Raw genomic sequence first — 20,788 nt, 5'->3', positions numbered from 1 at the left:
GAATGGAAATGATGCAGACAATTACATTGGAAGCAACATTCTTTCCGCAATATTAAGCTGATCCACCCCCCCAAAAAAAACAAAACAAAAAACAAAACAAAAAACACTGCACATCAGAGTAGATCTGAGATCTGCTGTATCCTGCTGCACCTTCTAATCTCTGAAGACCCAAACACAAACCCTACTTAGAAATGGAAGACCCAAACACAGACCCTACTTAGAAATGGAAGACCCAAACACAGACCCTACTTAGAAAAAAAGATCCCCCCCTCCCTTATAAATGGAATATGTGCATGTGCTGGAAATGTTTGTATGACAATAATTGTTATTGAAAAATCTGATTTTACAATTGTGTTAGAAATGATTGACTTCTATGCCGGGGCTGGTCTGATCTTCATGGTGATGGCTTTCAGGGAGTATGTAAATCCTTTCCATGTTTGCCAGTTGATGCCAATACCAAAGGTAGACTCGCCCCATGCATATATCCCATTGGGGTTAGTAAAATGGCAGTCGTTGTGCCAAAATCCTCCGTAGTAGACCTGGGCACAGTTGGCGGCATGAAGGTCCTGGTCTTTATCTAACGTTGTAAATTTCTGACCATTGTGATAAACCAGAGAATCTCCTGAGGAAAAGAACAGAGGAGATAAATAAGGACTCTCGGTAACCTAATGATAATACTTCCACCAGCTTTAGGTATGAACTAGTGATGCTCCAATATGACATTTCTGGCCGATACCGATATCCGATATTTTCCTTGCCCCCCCCCCCCCCTTCCCCCCAAAAAACAACGACGCAGATAACCGATATAAAAAATGTTTGCAGCCTTTTAAGCCTTCTAGTACACAGTTAAATAGTTAACACACACACATGGGCGCAGCGGTCTAAGGCACTGCATCTCAGTGCAAGAGGCGTCACTAGAGTCCCTGGTTCGAGTCCAGGCTGTATCACATCTGGCCGTGATTGGGAGTCCCATAGGGCGGCGCACAATTGTCCCAGCATCGTCCGGGTTTGGCCGGGGTAGGCTGTCATTGTAAATAAGATTTTGTTCTTAACTGACTTGCCTAGTTAAATAAAGGTTACACACACACACACACCACACTGACCAAAAAGTTATTTAGTTAGCATTTATGTATGTCCCCGTTACCAGAAAAACGTAATCACAACCTATTTCTTTCACTTACTTGCTGTGCTGTTTCGTTGTTCATTTGTTCAGTCGCTTCATTCTCAACCAGGATTTCTATGGAACGCCGTTTGGGTCTTTGCGTGTCAAAAAATATACTATTTAACACTATTTGACGTGTCAATTAGGCTTGTTGACCAATCAGGACCTGAATATGACTGCACGTCACATAATAATTTAAGACGTTCATAATTTTTTTACATAGTTATTACACATTGATTACACTATCACTCGTATTTAATATGTCACAACGATTCATCGATACGTATGCCATGATGCTGGTAAAGTTGTCTCGCGCACATACAGTGCTGGTCATAAAAAAGGTAGCTAGCTCATGGATGCAAATGTAACAGATGTGAAATGGCTAGCTAGTTAGCGGTTACGCGCTAATAGTGTTTCAATCAGTTACGTCACTTGCTCTGAAACCTAGAAGTAGTGGTTCCCCTTGCTCTGCAAGGGCCGCGGCTTTTGTGGAGCGATGGGTAACAACGCTTCATGGGTGACTGTTGTTGATGTGTGCAGAGGGTCCCTGGTTCGCGCCCGGGTCGGGGCGAGGGGACGCACTAAAGTTATACTGTTACACAAACAATGTTCTTCCCCAAAAACATAGCAAAACTACATAATCTGTTTCAGTAGCTATAGTTAGCTAACTAACTATATAGCTGGTGTCATCTAAAATAACCCTAATTTATAAGACAGTTTTTATTTGATTAATGGTGGTCGGACCCATCTATGTGAAGCTAGCCACAATAAGGATTCGCCACAATAGTGGACTTTGCGGTTACCCTTCAAAATAAAAGTATAGCATAATTCTACTATTTGTATTCATTTGCATCACTGTCAATGACATACTTTTATTTTGAAGGCAAACCTCAAATTCCACTATCGTGCCTAATCCTTATTGTGGCTAGCTTCACAACACATAACCCGATCCGGTCGAGCCTCACTAGCCAGATGAAGGTAGCTGGCTGCTTATAACGTTAGCTTTGGGCAACAGGGTTAAGATGCTGACTAGCTATTTATTTTCATGAACTGAAGTTCCATTTCAATAGGAGAACAACAAGTGGAAACCTAGTTAATACTTACAAGGATTCCTAAATCATTGCCAAGAATAATGAAAATGACTGCAGTTTCTACTGGTCATTGTTTTCAGGCTGGTTGTATTGGTGCTAGCTAGGTACCAAGCTAGCTACCCCAGAAGTAGCCGTCGACCAATAATGCTTTATTACCAACGCGGTATTGTAAACACATCGGTCATGCCCGGTGTTCGCTTGTTTGCAGACTTTTTTGTTCAGCTTTGACAGTGCTACTGTATCTTTTTTGACACGCAAAGACCCAAACGGCGTTCCATAGTATGTCGTGAAGCTAATAGCAGTGACTCTATTACCTTGTAACTCCGGTAGGGCAACATCTGAAAAATAGCGCCTACTTGGTAGTGTGTACCGGTGCTTGACCAGTCGGCGAAAGCCAACCTCACCCACGACAGAGAACAGTTGATTGTCAAGGGCAATGGATCCCATTATCTTGGCTTTCATGGATTTCACCTTTGAGTTGTCTCGCTGAAATGTTCTTACTCTTTCAAATGACTGCTGGACTTGTTGACTGCTCGATCCACACAGCAGACATTGCGGGCTAGGCTTGGAATGCTGTGTTGCACGTGCAGTGCAACATTTTACGTGGCGTCATTACGTCATGTACCTACTTTATATAGGTATGCACGTCACCTCTGACATCGGTTTTTCACATCAGCGTTAAACTAGACACCGGGCCGATACCGATGATGGCATTTTTAGTTAATATCGGCCGATTCCGATATGTTCACCGATAAATCTTGCATCCCTAGTATGAACCCTTGTTGACAGATTTTCTTGGACTATTTTCCTTGGAATTTTCTCTGGTACTATATTATGGTACTATACTCTAGTGATATACTCTTGGACTATGTTCTAGTGATATACTCTTGGACTATATTCTGGTACTATACTCTAGGACTATGTTCTAGTGATATACTCTGGTACTATATTCTGGTACTATACTCTAGGACTATGTTCTAGTGATATACTCTTGGACTATATTCTGGTACTATACTCTAGGACTATGTTCTAGTGATATACTCTGGTACTATATTCTGGTACTATACTCTAGGACTATGTTCTAGTGATATACTCTTGGACTATATTCTGGTACTATACTCTAGGACTATGTTCTAGTGATATACTCTGGTACTATATTCTGGTACTATACTCTAGGACTATGTTCTAGTGATATACTCTTGGACTATATTCTGGTACTATACTCTAGGACTATGTTCTAGTGATATACTCTGGTACCATATTCTGGTACTATACTCTAGGACTATGTTCTAGTGATATACTCTTGGACTATGTTCTAGTGATATACTCTTGGACTATATTCTGGTACTATACTCTAGGACTATGTTCTAGTGATATACTCTTGGACTATATTCTGGTACTATACTCTAGGACTATGTTCTAGTGATATACTCTGGTACTATATTCTGGTACTATACTCTAGGACTATGTTCTAGTGATATACTCTTGGACTATGTTCTAGTGATATACTCTTGGACTATATTCTGGTACTATACTCTAGGACTATGTTCTAGTGATATACTCTGGTACTATATTCTGGTACTATACTCTAGGACTATGTTCTAGTGATATACTCTTGGACTATGTTCTAGTGATATACTCTGGTACTATACTTTGGTACTATATTCTTGTACTATACTCTTGGACTATGTTCTAGTGATATACTCTGGTACTATATTCTGGTACTATACTCTAGGACTATATTCTGGTACTATACTCTACTACTATATTCTGGTACTATACTCTAGGACTATGTTCTAGTGATATACTCTGGTACTATATTCTGGTACTATACTCTAGGACTATGTTCTAGTGATATAATCTGGTACTATATTCTGGTACTATATTCTAGGACTATATTCTGGTACTATACTCTAGGACTATGTTCTAGTGATATACTCTTGGACTATGTTCTAGTGATATACTCTGGTACTATATTCTGGTACTATACTCTAGGACTATGTTCTAGTGATATACTCTGGTACTATATTCTGGTACTATACTCTAGGACTATGTTCTAGTGATATACTCTTGGACTATGTTCTAGTGATATACTCTGGTACTATACTTTGGTACTATATTCTTGTACTATACTCTTGGACTATATTCTAGTGCTATATACTGGTACTATATTCTTGTACTATACTTTTGGACTATATTCTGGTACTATACTATAGTACTATATCCTGGTACTATACTCTTGGACTATGTTCTAGTGCTATACTCTTGGACTATATTCTAGTGCTATATACTGGTACTATATTCTTGTACTATACTCTTGGACTATATTCTAGTGCTATACTCTGGTACTATACTATGGTACTATATTCTGGTACTATACTCTTGGACTATATTCTAGTGCTATATGATGGTACTATACTCTTGGACTATATGCAGGTACTATACTCTTGGACTATATTCTAGTGCTACATTCTGGTACTATACTCTGGTACTATATTCTTGGACTATATTCTGGTACTATACTCTGGTACTATATTCTGGTACTATACTATTGGACTATATTCTGGTACTATATTCTGGTACTATATTCTTGGACTATGTTCTAGTGCTATACTCATGTACTATACTCTTGGACGATATTCTGGTACTATACTAAGGTACTATATTCTGGTACTATACTATTGGACTATGTTCTAGTGCTATACTCTTGGACTATATTCTAGTGCTACATTCTGGTACTATACTCTGGTACTATATTCTTGGACTATATTCTGGTACTATACTCTGGTACTATATTCTGGTACTATACTATTGGACTATATTCTGGTACTATATTCTGGTACTATATTCTTGGACTATGTTCTAGTGCTATACTCATGTACTATACTCTTGGACGATATTCTGGTACTATACTAAGGTACTATATTCTGGTACTATACTATTGGACTATGTTCTAGTGCTATACTCTTGGACTATATTCTAGTGCTATATGATGGTACTATACTCTGGTACTATACTCTTGGATTATATTCTGGTACTATACTCTTGTACTATATTCTGGTACTATATTATGGTACTATATTCTTGGACTATATTCAGGTGCAATATTCTGGTAGTATATTCTTGTACTATACTCTTGGACTATATTCTGGTACTATATTCTTGTACTATATTCGTGGACTATATTCTAGTGCTATATTCTTGTATTATATTCTTGGTCTATATTCAGGTGCAATATTATTGGACTATATTCTGGTGCCATATTCTGGTGCTATATTATTGGACTATATTCTGGTACTACAGTATATTCTGGTACTATATTCTGGTACTACAGTATATTCTGGTACTACAGTATATTATTGGACTATATTCTGGTACTACAGTATATTCTGGTACTACAGTATATTATTGGACTATATTCTGGTGCCATATTCTGGTGCTATATTATTGGACTATATTCTGGTACTACAGTATATTAATGGACTATATTCTGGTACTACAGTATATTCTGGTACTACAGTATATTCTGGTACTACAGTATATTATTGGACTATATTCTGGTACTACATTATATTCTGGTACTATATTCTGGTACTACAGTATATTCTGGGACTACAGTATATTATTGGACTATAGTATGGTACTACATTATATTATGGTACTATATTCTGGTACTACAGTATATTCTGGTACTATATTCTGGTACTACAGTATATTCTGATACTACAGTATATTATTGGACTATATTCTGGTACTACAGTATATTAATGGACTATATTCTGGTACTACAGTATATTCTGGTACTACAGTATATTATTGGACTATATTCTGGTACTACAGTATATTCTGGTACTACAGTATATTCTTAGACTATATTCTGGTACTACAGTATATTCTGGTACTACAGTATATTCTTGGACTATATTCTGGTACTACAGTATATTCTGGTACTACAGTATATTCTGGTACTATATTCTGGTACTACCGTATATTATTGGACTATATTCTGGTACTACAATATATTCTGGTACTACAGTATATTCTGGTACTACAGTATATTCTGGTACTATATTCTGGTACTACAGTATATTCTGGTACTATATTCTGGTACTACAGTATATTCTGGTACTATATTCTGGTACTACAGTATATTCTGGTACTACAGTATATTATTGGACTATATTCTGGTACTACCGTATATTATTGGACTATATTCTGGTACTACAGTATATTCTGGTACTACAGTATATTCTGGTACTACAGTATATTCTGGTACTACAGTATATTCTGGTACTATATTCTGGTACTACAGTATATTCTGGTACTATATTCTGGTACTACAGTATATTATTGGACTATATTCTGGTACTACAGTATATTCTGGTACTACAGTATATTATTGGACTATATTCTTGTACTATATTCTGGTACTACAGTATATTCTGGTACTATATTCTGGTACTACAGTATATTCTGGTACTACATTATATTATTGGACTATATGCTGGTACTACAGTATATTATTGGACTATATTCTGGTACTACAGTATATTCTGGTACTACAGTATATTCTGGTACTACAGTATATTCTGGTACTACAGTATATTCTTGGACTATATTCAGGTACTACAGTATATTATTGGACTATATTCTGGTACTACAGTATATTCTGGTACTACAGTATATTCTTGGACTATATTCTGGTACTACAGTATATTCTGGTACTATATTCTGGGACTACAGTATATTAATGGACTATATTCTGGTACTACAGTATATTCTGGTACTACAGTATATTATTGGACTATATTCTGGTACTACAGTATATTCTGGTACTACAGTATATTAATGGACTATATTCTGGTACTACAGTATATTCTGGTACTACAGTATATTCTGGTACTACAGTATATTAATGGACTATATTCTGGTACTACAGTATATTATTGGACTATATTCTGGTACTACAGTATATTCTGGTACTACAGTATATTCTGGTACTACAGTATATTCTGGTACTACAGTATATTCTGGTACTATATTCTGGTACTACAGTATATTATTGGACTATATTCTGGTACTACAGTATATTCTGGTACTACAGTATATTCTGGTACTACAGTATATTCTGGTACTATATTCTGGTACTACAGTATATTATTGGACTATATTCTGGTACTACAGTATATTCTGGTACTACAGTATATTCTGGTACTACAGTATATTCTGGTACTACAGTATATTATTGGACTATATTCTGGTACTACAGTATATTATTGGACTATATTCTGGTACTACAGTATATTCTGGTACTACAGTATATTCTGGTACTACAGTATATTCTGGTACTTTATTCTGGTACTACAGTATATTCTGGTACTACAGTATATTCTGGTACTATATTCTGGTACTACAGTATATTCTGGTACTACAGTATATTCTTGGACTATATTCTGGTACTACAGTATATTCTGGTACTACAGTATATTATTGGACTATATTCTGGTACTACAGTATATTATTGGACTATATTCTGGTACTACAGTATATTCTGGTACTACAGTATATTCTGGTACTACAGTATATTCTGGTACTATATTCTGGTACTACAGTATATTATTGGACTATATTCTGGTACTACAGTATATTCTGGTACTACAGTATATTCTGGTACTACAGTATATTCTGGTACTACAGTATATTATTGGACTATATTCTGGTACTACAGTATATTATTGGACTATATTCTGGTACTACAGTATATTCTGGTACTACAGTATATTCTGGTACTACAGTATATTCTGGTACTATATTCTGGTACTACAGTATATTCTGGTACTACAGTATATTCTGGTACTATATTCTGGTACTACAGTATATTCTGGTACTACAGTATATTCTTGGACTATATTCTGGTACTACAGTATATTCTGGTACTACAGTATATTATTGGACTATATTCTGGTACTACAGTATATTATTGGACTATATTCTGGTACTACAGTATATTCTGGTACTACAGTATATTCTGGTACTACAGTATATTCTGGTACTACAGTATATTATTGGACTATATTCTGGTACTACAGTATATTATTGGACTATATTCTGGTACTACAGTATATTCTGGTACTACAGTATATTCTTGGACTATATTCTGGTACTACAGTATATTCTGGTACTACAGTATATTATTGGACTATATTCTGGTACTACAGTATATTCTGGTACTACAGTATATTCTGGTACTACAGTATATTCTGGTACTACATTATATTCTGGTACTATATTCTGGTACTACAGTATATTCTGGTACTACAGTATATTCTTGGACTATATTCAGGTACTACAGTATATTCTGGTACTACAGTATATTCTGGTACTACAGTATATTCTGGTACTACAGTATATTATTGGACTATATTCTGGTACTACAGTATATTATTGGACTATATTCTGGTACTACAGTATATTCTGGTACTACAGTATATTCTGGTACTACAGTATATTCTGGGACTACAGTATATTCTTGGACTATATTCAGGTACTACAGTATATTCTTCAGTATAGACTTTTTTTCCTGTTATTTTTTCTTGGACAATATAAATTGTCCCCCACCTGCTCCTCCATCTTTGAATGAGCCCAGTGTTAGCAGGTATCCTTCAGCCTCTGGTCCAACGGAGAAGGACGAGTATTGAGCATAGACCTTATTCCCCTCAAAGTCCTCCATGGCCACCCTCAGCTCATAGGTTCCTTTCATAGTCAGAAGATGCATCGTCTCCAGCCCTGGAGAATGAGATCAACATAGCAATTCACTGTGTTGTCTGAATACAATGACAAATGGCCTTGAATGAACTAGGACAAACCGGATGAGGTCAGTGGTAGAACAAGGCTCTAGGAGGAGAACGTTCTGTTGGCTAGAAGTTAAACCCGTTCTTACCCAGCCAGTACTCTCCAGCTGCGCTCCCAAAACCACTCTTGTACTGATCCCACTTCCTGTGGAAGTTCACTGATCCATCCTGTCGGCTCTGAATCAGCTGATTTAGAGAGAGATTGTTTAATTGACAGATTAAGAGAGAGATTGATTCAATGACAGATTAAGAGAGAGATATTGTTTTATTGACAGATTAAGAGAGAGATATTGTTTAATTTACAGATTAAGATAAGAGAGATTGTTTAATTGACAGATTCATATAGAGAGATTGTTTAATTGACAGATTAAGAGAGAGAGAAATTGTTTAATTGACAGATTAAGAGAGAGAGCAATTGTTTAATTGTCAGATTAAGAGAGAGAGAAATTGTTTAATTGACAGATTAGGAGAGAGAGAGACAGTTCATGGTAAATTAGTCTTTAAGTGTATTTCAATAACACAAATTGAAACTGACCGTCCACTTTCCTAGATGTGCACTTTCCAACCCCATGTCACAGAACACCTGGACAGGTGAGGTAGGTCCTGCAGGGTAGATGGTGTAGACCCCGTTTTGTCCAGAACCTGATCTATAGACCTCATCACAGTCCACTGGATGCAGGGAGGACTGCACCATCACGGGGACCAGTAGAGCCAGCAGCAAGATGGACTGCAGCACAGGGGAGATGGATATAGCCGTTTTAATGCAAAAACTGTCTACTGTTGGTTCATTTGTATTTTGTATTTATTATGGATCCCCATTAGCTGCTGCAAAAGCAGCAGTTATTCTTCCTGGGTTCCAGCAAATTAAGGCAGTTTATACCGTTTTAAAAACATTACAATACATTCACAGATTTCACAACACACTGTGGGCCCTCAGGCCCCTACTCCACCACTACCACATATCTACAGTACTAAATCCATCTGTATGTGTGTGGATGTGTGTGTGTGTGTGTGTGTGTGTGTGTGTGTATGTGTGTGTGTGTGTGTGTGTGTGTGTGTGTGTGTGTGTGTGTGTGTGTGTGTGTGTGTGTGTGTGTGTGTGTGTGTGCATGTGTCTGTGCCAATGTGTGTGTTGCTTCACAGTCTCCGCTGTTCCATAAGGTGTATTTTTATCTGTTTTTTAAATCTGATTTAACTGCTGCATCAGTTACCTGATGTGGAATAGAGTTCCATGTAGTCATGGCTCTATGTAGTACTGTGGAATAGAGTTCCATGTAGTCATGGCTCTATGTAGTACTGTGGAATAGAGTTCCATGTAGTCATGGCTCTATGTAGTACTGTGGAATAGAGTTCCATGTAGTCATGGCTCTATGTAGTACTGTGGAATAGACTTCCGTGTAGTCATGGCTCTATGTAGTACTGTGGAATAGAGTTCCATGTAGTCATGGCTCTATGTAGTACTGTGGAATAGAGTTCCATGTAGTCATGGCTCTATGTAGTACTGTGGAATAGAGTTCCATGTAGTCGTGGCTCTATGTAGTACTGTGGAATAGAGTTCCATGTAGTCATGGCTCTATGTAGTACTGTGGAATAGAGTTCCATGTAGTCATGGCTCTATGTAGTACTGTGGAATAGAGTTCCATGTAGTCATGGCTCTATGTAGTACTGTGGAATAGAGTTCCATGTAGTCATGGCTCTATGTAGTACTGTGGAATAGAGTTCCATGTAGTCGTGGCTCTATGTAGTACTGTGGAATAGAGTTCCATGTAGTCGTGGCTCTATGTAGTACTGTGGAATAGAGTTCCATGTAGTCATGGCTCTATGTAGTACTGTGGAATAGAGTTCCATGTAGTCATGGCTCTATGTAGTACTGTGGAATAGAGTTCCATGTAGTCATGGCTCTATGTAGTACTGTGGAATAGACTTCCGTGTAGTCATGGCTCTATGTAGTACTGTGGAATAGAGTTCCATGTAGTCATGGCTCTATGTAGTACTGTGCTCCTCCCATAGTCTGTTCTGGACTTGGGGACTGTGAAGAGACCTCTGGTGACATGTCTTGTGGGGTATGCATGGGTGTCTGAGCTGTGTGTTAGTAGTTTAGACAGACAGCTCGGTGCATTCAACATGTCAATACCTCTCATAAATACAAGTAGTGATGAAGTCAATCTCTCCTCCACTTTGAGCCAGGAGAGATTGACATGCATATTATTAATATTAGCTCTCTGTGTCCATCCAAGGGCCAGCCGTGCTGCCCTGTTCTGAGCCAATTGCAATCTTCCTAAGTCCTTTTTTGTGGCACCTGACCACACGACTGAACAGTAGTCAAGATGCAACAAAACTAGAGCCTGTAGGACCTGCCTTGTTGATAGTGTTGTTAAGAAGGTAGAAACCAGGGCCTGTAGGACCTGCCTTGTTGATAGTGTTGTTAAGAAGGTAGATACTAGGGCCTGTAGGACCTGCCTTGTTGATAGTGTTGTTAAGAAGGTAGAAACTAGAGCCTGTAGGACCTGCCTTGTTGATAGTGTTGTTAAGAAGGTAGAAACTAGGGCCTGTAGGACCTGCCTTGTTGATAGTGCTGTTAAGAAGGTAGAAACTAGGGCCTGTAGGACCTGCCTTGTTGATAGTGCTGTTAAGAAGGTAGAAACTAGGGCCTGTAGGACCTGCCTTGTTGATAGTGCTGTTAAGAAGGTAGAAACTAGGGCCTGTAGGACCTGCCTTGTTGATAGTGTTGTTAAGAAGGTAGAAACTAGGGCCTGTAGGACCTGCCTTGTTGATAGTGTTGTTAAGAAGGTAGAAACTAGGGCCTGTAGGACCTGCCTTGTTGATAGTGCTGTTAAGAAGGTAGAAACTAGGGCCTGTAGGAGCTGCCTTGTTGATAGTGTTGTTAAGAAGGTAGAAACTAGGGCCTGTAGGACCTGCCTTGTTGATAGTGTTGTTAAGAAGGTAGAAACTAGGGCCTGTAGGACCTGCCTTGTTGATAGAGTTGTTAAGAAGGTAGAAACTAGGGCCTGTAGGACCTGCCTTGTTGATAGTGCTGTTAAGAAGGTAGAAACTAGGGCCTATAAGACCTGTCTTGTTCATAGTGCTGTTAAGAAGGTAGAGCATCGCTTTAATATGGACAGACTTCTCCCCATCTTAGCTACTACTGCATCAACATGTTTTGACCAGGACAGTTTATAATCTAGTGTTACTCCAAGCAGTTTAGTCATCTCAACTTGCTCAATTTCCACATTATTTAGCTGTTCTGAGACCATACTGCTGGTGTCCTTTAGGAGGGGAGCTGTTCTGAGACCATACTGCTGGTGTCCTTTAGGAGGGGAGCTGTTCTGAGATCATACTGCTGGTGTCCTTAGGAGGGGAGCTGTTCTGAGATCATACTGCTGGTGTCCTTTAGGAGGGGAGCTGTTCTGAGATCATACTGCTGGTGTCCTTTACAAAGGAGGGGAGCTGTTCTGAGATCATACTGCTGGTGTCCTTTACAAAGGAGGGGAGCTGTTCTGAGATCATACTGCTGGTGTCCTTTAGGAGGGGAGCTGTTCTGAGACCATACTGCTGGTGTCCTTTACAAAGGAGGGGAGCTGTTCTGAGATCATACTGCTGGTGTCCTTTACAAAGGAGGGGAGCTGTTCTGAGATCATACTGCTGGTGTCCTTTAGGAGGGGAGCTGTTCTGAGATCATACTGCTGGTGTCCTTTACAAAGGAGGGGAGCTGTTCTGAGATCATACTGCTGGTGTCCTTTAGGAGGTGAGCTGTTCTGAGATCATACTGCTGGTGTCCTTTAGGAGGGGAGCTGTTCTGAGACCATACTGCTGGTGTCCTTTACAAAGGAGGGGAGCTGTTCTGAGACCATACTGCTGGTGTCCTTTAGGAGGGGAGCTGTTCTGAGATCATACTGCTGGTGTCCTTTAGGAGGGGATCTGTTCTGAGATCATACTGCTGGTGTCCTTTACAAAGGAGGAGAGCTGTTCTGAGATCATACTGCTGTTGTCCTTTAGGAGGGAAGCTGTTCTGAGATCATACTGCTGGTGTCCTTTAGGAGGGAAGCTGTTCTGAGATCATACTGCTGGTGTCCTTTAGGAGGGGAGCTGTTCTGAGATCATACTGCTGGTGTCCTTTAGGAGGGAAGCTGTTCTGAGATCATACTGCTGGTGTCCTTTAGGAGGGGATCTGTTCTGAGATCATACTGCTGGTGTCCTTTAGGAGGAGAGCTGTTCTGAGATCATACTGCTGGTGTCCTTAGGAGGGGAGCTGTTCTGAGATCATACTGCTGGTGTCCTTTACAAAGGATTGGATTCAACATGTCAATACCTCTACAACTAGTGATGAAGTGAATCTCTCCTCCACTTTGAACCAGGAGAGATTGACATGCATATTATTAATGTTAGCTCTCTGTGTATATCTAAAGACAGACTTCTCCCCATCCTTGCTACTGTTGTATCAATATGTTTTGACCATGACAGTTTATAATCCAGGGTTACTCCAAGCAGTTTAGTCTCCTCAACCTCATTTTCCACATTATTTATTACAAGATTTGTTTGAGGTTTAGGGTTTAGTGAATTATTTGTCCCAAATACAATGCTTTTAGTTTTATAAATATTTAGGACTAACTTATTCCTTGCTACCCACTCTGAAACTAACTGCAGCTCTTTCTTAAGTGTTGCAGTCATTTCAGTCTCTAGTAGCTGACCTGTATAGTGTTGAGTCATCCGCACACATAGACACACTGGCTTTACTCAATGTCATGTCGTTAGTAAAGATTGAAAAAAGTAAGGGGCCTAGACAGCTGCCCTGGGGAACTCCTGATTCTACCTGGATTATGTTGGAGAGGCTTCCATTAAAGAACACCCTCTGTGCTCTGTTAGACAGGTAACTCTTTATCCACAATATAGCAGGGGGTGTAAAGCCATAGCACATTATAGCAGGGGGTGTAAAGCCATAACACAATATAGCAGGGGGTGTAAAGCATAACACATTATAGCAGGGGGTGTAAAGCCATAACACATTATAGCAGGGGGTGTAAAGCCATAACACATTATAGCAGGGGGTGTAAAGCCATAACACATTATAGCAGGGGGTGTAAAGTCATAACACATTATAGCAGGGGGTGTAAAGCCATAACACATACTTTTTTTTTTCGATAATGTCAAAAGCCGCACTGAAGTCTAACAAGACAGCCCCCACAATCATTTTATCATTAATTTCTCTCAGCCAATCGTCAGTCATTTGTGTAAGTGCTGCGCTTGTTGAGTGTCCTTCCCTATAAGCATGCTGAAAGTCTGTGGTCAATTTGTTTACTGTGAAATAGCATTGTATCTCGTCAAACACATTTTTTCCAGAAGTTTACTAAGGATTGGTAACAGGCTGATTGGTCAGCTATTTGAGCCAGTAAAGGGGGCTTTACTATTCTTGGGTAGCAGAATGACTTTACCTTCCCTCCAGGCCTGAGGGCACACTCTCTCTAGTAGGCTTAGATTGAAGATATGGCAAATAGGAGTGGCAATATCGTCTGCTATTATCCTCAGTAAATTTCCATCCAGATTGTCAAACACCGGTGGCTTGTCATTGTTTACAGACAATATACATTTTTTCACCTCTTCCACGCAGACTTTAAGGAATTCAAAAGTACAATTCTTGTCTTTCATAATTTGGTCAGATGTACTTGGATGTGTAGTGTCAACGTTTGTTGCTGGCATGTCATCCCTAAGTTTGCTTATCTTGCCAATGAAAAAGTAATTTAAGTAGTTGGCAATATCAGTAGGCTTTGTGATGAATGAGCCATCTGATTCAATGAATGATGGAGCCGGGTTGACTAACATTCCCCAAAGCTTTTTACGATCATTCTTTATATCATGTATCTTTGTTTCGTAGTTCCTTTTTATTGAGTTTAGTCACATGACTTCTTGATTTGCAGTACGTTTGCCAATCAGTTGGGCTGCCAGACTTAATTGCCATACCTTTTGCCTCATCCCTCTCAACCATACAATTTTTCAATTCCTCATCAATCCACGGGGATTTAACAGTTTTTACAGACATTTTCTTAATTGGTGCTTATTAGTAACTGGAATAAGTAGTTTCATAAATGCACCTGGTTGCTCCTCATTACAGACCAGCAAATATTCTTTACATCAAAAACATAGGAATCACTACATCCAAATAGGATGTAGTGATCACAATATAGTAGCCATATCTAGGAAAACCACAGTTCCAAAGGCTGGGCCTAATATGGTGTATAAGAGGACAGGCTGGGCCTAATATGGTGTATAAGAGGACAGGCTGGGCCTAATATGGTGTATAAGAGGACAGGCTGGGCCTAATATGGTGTATAAGAGGTTAGGCTGGGCCTAATATGGTGTATAAGAGGTCATACAATAAGTTTTGTAAAGATGTGATCAATACATGTTGATGATTTCATTCCTGTGCTGTTTGTAACTAGCCTGGTAGGTTGACTGATAACTCCTGTGTTGTTTGTAACTAGCCTGGTAGGTTGACTGATAACTCCTGTGCTGTTTGTAACTAGCCTGGTAGGTTGACTGATAATTCCTGTGCTGTTTGTAACTAGCCTGGTAGGTTGACTGATAACTCCTGTGCTGTTTGTAACTAGCCTGGTAGGTTGACTGATAACCTGAACCAGGTTGCAGGCGCTAGTTACAGTTTGAAGGGCAGCCTGATGAAAGCCAGTCAATATTTAAAATCCCCCAGAAAATATACCTCTCTGTTGATATCACATACATTATCACGCATTTCACATATTATCCAGATACTGACTGTTAGCACTTGGTGGTCTATAGCAGCTTCCCACCAGAATGGGCTTTTCATTAGAGACACATGTCCTATAGTCACGTTAGTATCTCAGAATGGTATTTTCATTACAGACACATGTCCTATAGTCACGTTAGTATCTCAGAATGGTCTTTTCATTAGAGACACATGTCCTATAGTCACGTTAGTATCTCTGAATGGGCTTTTCATTAGAGACACATGTCCTATAGTCACGTTAGTATCTCTGAATGCTGTTTTCATTAGAGACACATGTCCTATAGTCACGTTAGTATCTCTGAATGGGCTTTTCATTAGAGACACATGTCCTATAGTCACGTTAGTATCTCAGAATGGTCTTTTCATTAGAGACACATGTCCTATAGTCACGTTAGTATCTCAGAATGGGCTTTTCATTAGAGACACATGTCCTATAGTCACGTTAGTATCTCTGAATGGGCTTTTCATTAGAGACACATGTCCTATAGTCACGTTAGTATCTCTGAATGGGCTTTTCATTAGAGACACATGTCCTATAGTCACGTTAGTATCTCAGAATGGGCTTTTCATTAGAGACACATGTCCTATAGTCACGTTAGTATCTCTGAATGGGCTTTTCATTAGAGACACATGTCCTATAGTCACGTTAGTATCTCAGAATGGTCTTTTCATTAGAGACACATGTCCTATAGTCACGTTAGTATCTCAGAATGGGCTTTTCATTAGAGACACATGTCCTATAGTCACGTTAGTATCTCAGAATGGTCTTTTCATTAGAGACACATGTCCTATAGTCATGTTAGTATCTCAGAATGGTCTTTTCATTAGAGACACATGTCCTATAGTCACGTTAGTATCTCTGAATGGGCTTTTCATTAGAGACACATGTCCTATAGTCACGTTAGTATCTCAGAATGGTCTTTTCATTAGAGACACATGTCCTATAGTCACGTTAGTATCTCTGAATGGTCTTTTCATTAGAGACACATGTCCTATAGTCACGTTAGTATCTCTGAATGGTCTTTTCATTAGAGACACATGTCCTATAGTCACGTTAGTATCTCAGAATGGTCTTTTCATTAGAGACACATGTCCTATAGTCACGTTAGTATCTCTGAATGGTCTTTTCATTAGAGACACATGTTCTATAGTCACGTTAGTATCTCTGAATGGTCTTTTCATTAGAGACACATGTCCTATAGTCACGTTAGTATCTCTGAATGGTCTTTTCATTAGAGACACATGTCCTATAGTCACGTTAGTATCTCTGAATGGTCTTTTCATTAGAGACACATGTCCTATAGTCACGTTAGTATCTCTGAATGGTCTTTTCATTAGAGACTCATGTCCTATAGTCACGTTAGTATCTCAGAATGGTCTTTTCATTAGAGACACATGTCCTATAGTCACGTTAGTATCTCTGAATGGTCTTTTCATTAGAGACACATGTCCTATAGTCACGTTAGTATCTCAGAATGGGCTTTTCATTAGAGACACATGTCCTATAGTCATGTTAGTATCTCTGAATGGTGTTTTCATTAGAGACACATGTCCTATAGTCACGTTAGTATCTCAGAATGGTCTTTTCATTAGAGACACATGTCCTATAGTCACGTTAGTATCTCTGGTGTTTTCTGATCATTCTGATAATGGTTTATTAATACATACCATCGTTGTTGTGATAGATGTCTGTCTGCCTTTAAAGGAAACTTCAGAATAGTTTGTTGAATGGATGTCCTGTAATAAAAGGGAGCTCATTTACTACAGTATTGTTCAGGTCACCAGCTGTAGGTGAAATACTACCACTTACACAGTCACTCTGCCTCACTATGACAATTTACATTTTACTGTGTTAACAAACAGGATTTTAGTTAGGTCCTATGATGACTGAACAGATCGGACAATGTTACATTAGGCACCAGGAAAACCTCCCTTCCTAATGGTTTGATTTGAAATGATCTGAAATGATCTGTGTTCAGTTAAGAATAGTGAGAGACGTGCATGAGCTCACCTGTATCAGTGACCGATGTGTCTTCATGAGCTCACCTGTATCAGTGACCGATGTGTCTTCATGAGCTGTTTGTCCCGACTAAGATGCACACCTCTTTATAAAGTCAACCCAGAGCACGTTGCATCACTCAGTACTTTCCCTTTGTTTTCCCTAAGCGCCGGACGTCGGCCAAACAGCCGGTAACATACTTATTTTCAGCCGGCTACTTTTTCCACTTCAAAAATGAACTGCTACTTTTCATTTAAAAGTTTTAATTCGCTAGCAGAAAACTCAGTTGAGACCTCTCCTGCTAGGATGAACGATATGCATCTTCTAGTGATCTATTTGACAGGCCGATGATCTGTTGATAGGACAGGCCCATGATCTGTTGATAGGACAGGCCAATGATCTATTGATAGGACAGGCCGATGATCTGTTGATAGGACAGGCCCGTGATCTATTGATAGGACAGGCCGATGATCTGTTGATAGGACAGGCCCGTGATCTGTTGATAGGACAGGCCGATGATCTGTTGATAGGACAGGCCCATGATCTATTGATAGGACAGGCCCATGATCTATTGATAGGACAGGCCGATGATCTATTAATAGGACAGGCCCGTGATCTGTTGATAGGACAGGCCCATGATCTATTGATAGGACAGGCCGATGATCTGTTGATAGGACAGGCCCGTAATCTATTGATAGGACAGGCCCATGATCTATTGATAGGACAGGCCGATGATCTATTAATAGGACAGGCCCGTGATCTGTTGATAGGACAGGCCCGTGATCTGTTGATAGGACAGGCCAATGATCTGTTGATAGGACAGGCCGATGATCTATTAATAGGACAGGCCCGTGATCTGTTGATAGGACAGGCCGATGATCTGTTGATAGGACAGGCCCATGATCTGTTGATAGGACAAGCCCATGATCTGTTGATAGGACAGGCCCATGATCTGTTGATAGGACAGGCCCATGATCTGTTGATAGGACAGGCCGATGATCTGTTGATAGGACAGGCCGATGATCTGTTGATAGGACAGGCCATGATCTGTTGATAGGACAGGCCCATGATCTGTTGATAGGACAGGCCCATGATCTGTTGATAGGACAAGCCGATGATCTGTTGATAGGACAGGCCCATGATCTGTTGATAGGACAGGCCCGTGATCTGTTGATAGGACAGGCCCGTGATCTGTTGATAGGACAGGCCCGTGATCTATTGATAGGACAGGCCGATGATCTGTTGATAGGACAGGCCCGTGATCTGTTGATAGGACAGGCCTGTGATCTATTGATAGGACAGGCCCGTGATCTATTGATAGGACAGGCCCATAATCTATTGATAGGACAGGCCCGTAATCTATTGATAGGACATGCCCATGATCTGTTGATAGGACAGCCCCGTAATCTATTGATATGACAGGCCCGTAATCTATTGATAGGACAGGCCCATGATCTGTTGATAGGACAGGCCCGTAATCTATTGATAGGACAGGCCCGTGATCTATTGATAGGACAGGCCCATGATCTATTGATAGGACAGGCCCATGATCTATTGATAGGACAGGCCCGTGATCTATTGATAGGACAGGCCCGTAATCTATTGATAGGACATGCCCATGATCTGTTGACAGGACAGCCCCGTAATCTATTGATATGACAGGCCCGTAATCTATTGATAGGACAGGCCCATGATCTGTTGATAGGACATGCCCATGATCTGTTGATAGGACAGGCCCATGATCTATTGATAGGACAGGCCCATGTCAGTTACAATGTGAGCGATGACAGGGAAACACTGCTGGTTTGACAGTGTGCTGTTTGTCCCGTCTCCGTAGCTGTGTGATGTGTGGGCTGTTTGTCCCGTCTCCGTAGCTGTGTGATGTGTGGGCTGTTTGTCCGTCTCCGTAGCTGTGTGATGTGTGGGCTGTTTGTCCCGTCTCCGTAGCTGTGTGATGTGTGGGCTGTTTGTCCCATCTCCGTAGCTGTGTGATGTGTGGGCTGTTTGTCCGTCTCCGTAGCTGTGTGATGTGTGGGCTGTTTGTCCCGTCTCCGTAGCTGTGTGATGTGTGGGCTGTTTGTCCCGTCTCCGTAGCTGTGTGATGTGTGTGCTGTTTGTCCCGTCTCCGGAGCTGTGTGATGTGTGGGCTGTTTGTCCCGTCTCCGTAGCTGTGTGATGTGTGGGCTGTTTGTCCCGTCTCCGTAGCTGTGTGATGTGTGGGCTGTTTGTCCCGTCTCCGTAGCTGTGTGATGTGTGGGCTGTTTGTCCCGTCTCCGTAGCTGTGTGATGTGTGGGCTGTTTGTCCCGTCTCCGTAGCTGTGTGATGTGTGGGCTGTTTGTCCCGTCTCCGTAGCTGTGTGATGTGTGGGCTGTTTGTCCGTCTCCGTAGCTGTGTGATGTGTGGGCTGTTTGTCCCGTCTCCGTACCTGTGTGATGTGTGGGCTGTTTGTCCCGTCTCCGTAGCTGTGTGATGTGTGGGCTGTTTGTCCCGTCTCCGTAGCTGTGTGATGTGTGGGCGCTGTGATGGCTTGCAGTTGAATTTCTTTACACGGAGGAGGGCGAGAGGTGGTCCTTCATCGTCTCTTTGAATTTTTCACATCCCATGTAATGTAAATGGTAACGACGAGTCCAAATCCACAGCCTATATATTGTTTTGTGGCACATTCATTTATTGTCTTTGGCGTGTTTCCAATAGCCAGCCGGGAGGTCATGGCACATCGGCTTTTCACGGTGCTTTGATTGACTAGTTTATAAAAGGTGACTGAATGAAGTCCATCTCCTATAGCCTCTGGTATTCATACGTCATACAACGTAGTTAAATACCCATAGGACAAGTAAACAAACCAAAGATCTGGTTTAATATTAATACAGGTTTAATGTTAAATAACAGGTTTAATGTTAAATAACAGGTTTAATGTTAAATAAAAG

At 40.2% G+C, this 20,788-nt stretch overlaps 2 protein-coding genes across 50 annotated transcripts in view; one reads left to right on the top strand and one right to left on the bottom strand.

Moving 5' to 3' along the window:
* Window positions 1-20,788, top strand: part of ank3b (ankyrin 3b) — a 483,498-nt gene that overhangs the window by 118,518 nt on the left and 344,192 nt on the right. The gene's annotated exons all lie outside the window — the stretch shown is intronic.
* LOC129863994 (microfibril-associated glycoprotein 4-like) lies at window positions 363-17,921 on the bottom strand. The gene is made up of 6 exons (XM_055936510.1): window positions 17,873-17,921; window positions 17,530-17,598; window positions 9,640-9,831; window positions 9,194-9,290; window positions 8,872-9,039; window positions 363-622 (listed from the first exon to the last, which is right to left on the bottom strand). Exons 1-6 carry the CDS (start codon window positions 17,897-17,899, stop codon window positions 372-374), a joined length of 804 nt encoding a protein of 267 aa, XP_055792485.1. The 5' UTR covers window positions 17,900-17,921; the 3' UTR covers window positions 363-371.

This window comes from Salvelinus fontinalis, chromosome 1 (assembly GCF_029448725.1).
Source record: "Salvelinus fontinalis isolate EN_2023a chromosome 1, ASM2944872v1, whole genome shotgun sequence".
Lineage (NCBI taxonomy): Eukaryota > Metazoa > Chordata > Actinopteri > Salmoniformes > Salmonidae > Salvelinus > Salvelinus fontinalis.
This window is presented reverse-complemented; position numbering and strand designations above follow the sequence as displayed.